The sequence below is a fragment of the Cibotium barometz genome, chromosome 49 (assembly GCF_041138505.1).
Source record: "Cibotium barometz isolate CiBa-2024 chromosome 49, ASM4113850v1, whole genome shotgun sequence".
NCBI classification, from domain to species: domain Eukaryota; kingdom Viridiplantae; phylum Streptophyta; class Polypodiopsida; order Cyatheales; family Cibotiaceae; genus Cibotium; species Cibotium barometz.
Genome location: NC_141094.1, coordinates 8,012,315 through 8,015,477, shown reverse-complemented (window position 1 = coordinate 8,015,477; position 3,163 = coordinate 8,012,315). Strand labels below are relative to the sequence as shown.

At 42.3% G+C, this 3,163-nt stretch overlaps 1 protein-coding gene across 1 annotated transcript; it reads right to left on the bottom strand.

Annotated features, from left to right (window-relative positions):
- Positions 1 to 1,034: 1,034 nt before the first annotated feature.
- Positions 1,035 to 1,709, bottom strand: LOC147610254 (uncharacterized). Its single transcript, XM_086786054.1, has 2 exons — positions 1,571 to 1,709; positions 1,035 to 1,423 (listed from the first exon to the last, which is right to left on the bottom strand). The coding sequence occupies exons 1-2, from the start codon at positions 1,652 to 1,654 to the stop codon at positions 1,073 to 1,075; spliced, it is 435 nt and encodes a 144-aa protein (XP_086642180.1). The 5' UTR covers positions 1,655 to 1,709; the 3' UTR covers positions 1,035 to 1,072.
- Between the last annotated feature and the right edge of the window lie 1,454 nt (positions 1,710 to 3,163).

The following is a 3,163-nucleotide window of genomic DNA, read 5'->3' as shown; positions in this document are numbered from 1 at the left end:
GCCTTTATAGGATATATAGCCTTAGAGTCACCAACCTTTCTATCACTCTTGGCACTTTTCGAACTCCTTCTGATGACCTTAGTTTAACCCTACACTCCATCAGATGCTAGATGCTTTGGTTCATATGGACTATGAGGAACCAAGCAATCTTTGAGCATAAGCTCTTGTACCCCTCTGAACTCCCCTGGCACCTTATTAAAATCAAGATCCTACGGGACTGTCATGCCCTTGACAGTCTTGAGCTTAGATCCTCCATAATCAGGATTGTCCATAGGTTATGACATACTTAATATGATGTATATGAGTAAGTCAAATTTAATTTATTTATTTTTCAAAAAAGAGAAGAGATGTGAACATTGTATTCTCATTGTGACTAATATTACATTGTCCATTGTCCATTGTGACATTGAACGCCCGGACGACACAAGATAAATACAAACACTTGTGGCCACAAGTGTTTACAATGCTTTGACAACAATAGAAATTGATAAGGGGTCTTCACCATATGCCTAAAACATTTGGCCACAAATTATACTGGTCTTTCATTAATGATATGGCATGATGGCTAGAATTAAAGTTGTATTTGTTGCGAATTGATAGACTTTTTAACAATACCTTTTATTGTACTTTGTCGACCCACCCCTTTTAGTCATCCTTTAATGTGATCACCATATAAACTAACCGAGATTAAACAAGAGGTTTTTGGCTATTCCAAACAATCAAAGTACTTATTTGGGCCACAAAGAAACGGGTGACTTTTTAAGGACTGCATTTGAGTGAAGCAACATGCACAACGTACATCGATAGTCACTGCACGAGAATTGATGTGAAGCTTACACGCGGCCTCATGTCCAAGCAATTCCAAACCATCAAAGTACTTAAGTGAGTAAGTCCAAAGAGAACAAGGGGCACGAAGCATACAATGAGGAGACCTTGAAAAGAGAGAGAGAGAGAGAGAGAGAGAGAGAGGCGAGCTTGCAAATAATCTGTGAGTTTCAGATTAGGAAAATTCTCAAAAAAACGCCCGTCTAACTCTCTACTAACAAAAAGTGGGGGACTCGGCTCAATATGGTCAGCAGACCCAGTCGAGCTCGCTGTGGTTGTTCATGACGCAGTCGTTGAGGTCGACGGAGGAATGGACGGGCTGGTGGTTTCCGTTGGCGCAGGTGGCGGAGAGAACGGTGCCGTTGAGGAGGATGTCGTGGCAGGAGTGCGAGAACTCGCAGTTGGCGGTGGCGATGTCGAGGAAGCCGAAGCATTCCTTGCAGCGTAGCACGCCGTTGTCGTTGATGATCTTCTCGTTCAGGTACAGTTGCGATGTGTTGGGCGGGTCGCCGCAGGTGGCCTCCAGGTGCGGCCCGCTGTCGTCTAGCAGCTGGATGTCCTTGCAGGAGAGGCTGAAGTTTCCTCCCTGAAACACACACTGCACAGTACACAGAGCACAATATCGACATCCACACCTCTCTCTCTCTCTCTCTCTCTCTCTCTCTTTCCAAACGCAAACGCACGTCGGCATCCATACTAAACGCACATCGGCACCCCTCTCTCTCTCTCTCTCTCGTGAACTTACCTCTCTGTCGGCAAACGCCACGCTCTGCAGGTGAACCACCGCCACGAGTAGGAGCAGCACCTTCACCGCCATATTCTTCTGCATCCTGGCCTGACTTATGAGTATAACACAGAAATAGCTAAGGCTCTCAATTGCACACAACCACAGAGCTAGCGCTAAGGCTCTCAATCGCTCTCTTGCTCTTGCTCTTGCTCTTGCTCTTGCTCTTGCTCTTGCCTATTTATACTTTTTCTGCCCGTCTCGCGACCCGACCGACCCACGAAGGGACGTCAACATCCAACTCTTCATGTGGAAGCCCAAAACTTGTGTGTCTTTTTGGGCTTCACGATGGCGGGCATGCACCGCATTGTGTAACCCTCATGATAGTTCGAAATTGAAGGTAGAAGGAGCAAATGTCGCCGCGTAAGCAGCACTAATATGTTCAAGTTCGGCACGATAAGATTTGTTTATCCAAATTACCAGCAGTTATATAGAGTATAAAAAATGGAGAATTTCATTCGGGAAGGGATAATACAAATGCAAGTGAGCATACAAGCACACATGCATGTATACACACACACTAAGTATTGATGCACATAGCATTATCTTATGCATGCCTAAAGCACAAGTGCATGAGATGGCCATAGTATATGACATGGCATCCACACAAGCATCAAAGGAAAGAGCATCCAAGAATCAAGAATCATGCATGAGGAACACAAGCATCCAATTCACTTCAAAAGCGTAGCCAATGGAATGCCAAGAGTCATGCCATCGAGCAAAGACCATGAGCAAATGTCACAAATCACAATGTCACAATAGTGACGCAAAGGGTTGTGGATTCCTTGGAGAGGTGTACCTATAACAATGTCACAAAAGCATGAAGCACTTATTTCAAATTGAGTATGCTACTAATAAGTTGATTCATGAAGAGGGGCAGTGTAGTAAAGATCTGACAAGTAACGCAGGTAGGTAAGTCACATATGGCATGTACATACTTGAAAATTATACTATGGATTTGAATTTTAGACAGGAAGCCTTAAAGAATTGTGTCAACATTTGCATGAACATGACATTTAAACAAAATTAAAAAACTTAACGAAACTTCATTTTTGTCCCAATGCCCCATTTATTATGTATTGGTAACTCCATTGTCTATGCCATGAACTATTACAGTGTAAAATATTGAACTATTACTAGATAGGTTTATTATATAGTAGCAAGGAACCATGGGTTTGTGTTTACATTGTTCGGGCTCCCTTCATCACCCAACCATTTAATATTCTACTTTGTGATTCACAATCCCATAGAGGCAATCAACTTCCTATTTACTATGCTAGGGATCTTGGTAGGGGTCGAACGACGTATGACATTGCCATAATTTAAGCAACAAAGAGTGGAGTTAGTATCAATGTTAAATAATTAATGCAACCAACCAATGAAAAGAAATTCAAATGTAAGACTATTCAATGATTTATTCATCTAAGCTTGAATTCTAAAATATAAATATATCTATTGTTGCACAACATGCCTATTAGACAAGGGATGTTGCTTGTATAAACTAAATCACATATGTGCCAAGTAACGGTGCTTGTCAACTTCCCACAAGAAAAT

Bases quoted from the DNA above. Each gene is read 5' to 3' on its own strand.
- LOC147610254 (XM_086786054.1), bottom strand. From the start codon at position 1,654: ATGCAGAAGAATATGGCGGTGAAGGTGCTGCTCCTACTCGTGGCGGTG. The intron at 1,424-1,570 runs GTAAGTTCACGA...TGTACTGTGCAG, and splicing joins TGGCGTTTGCCGACAGAGAG to TGTGTGTTTCAGGGAGGAAA.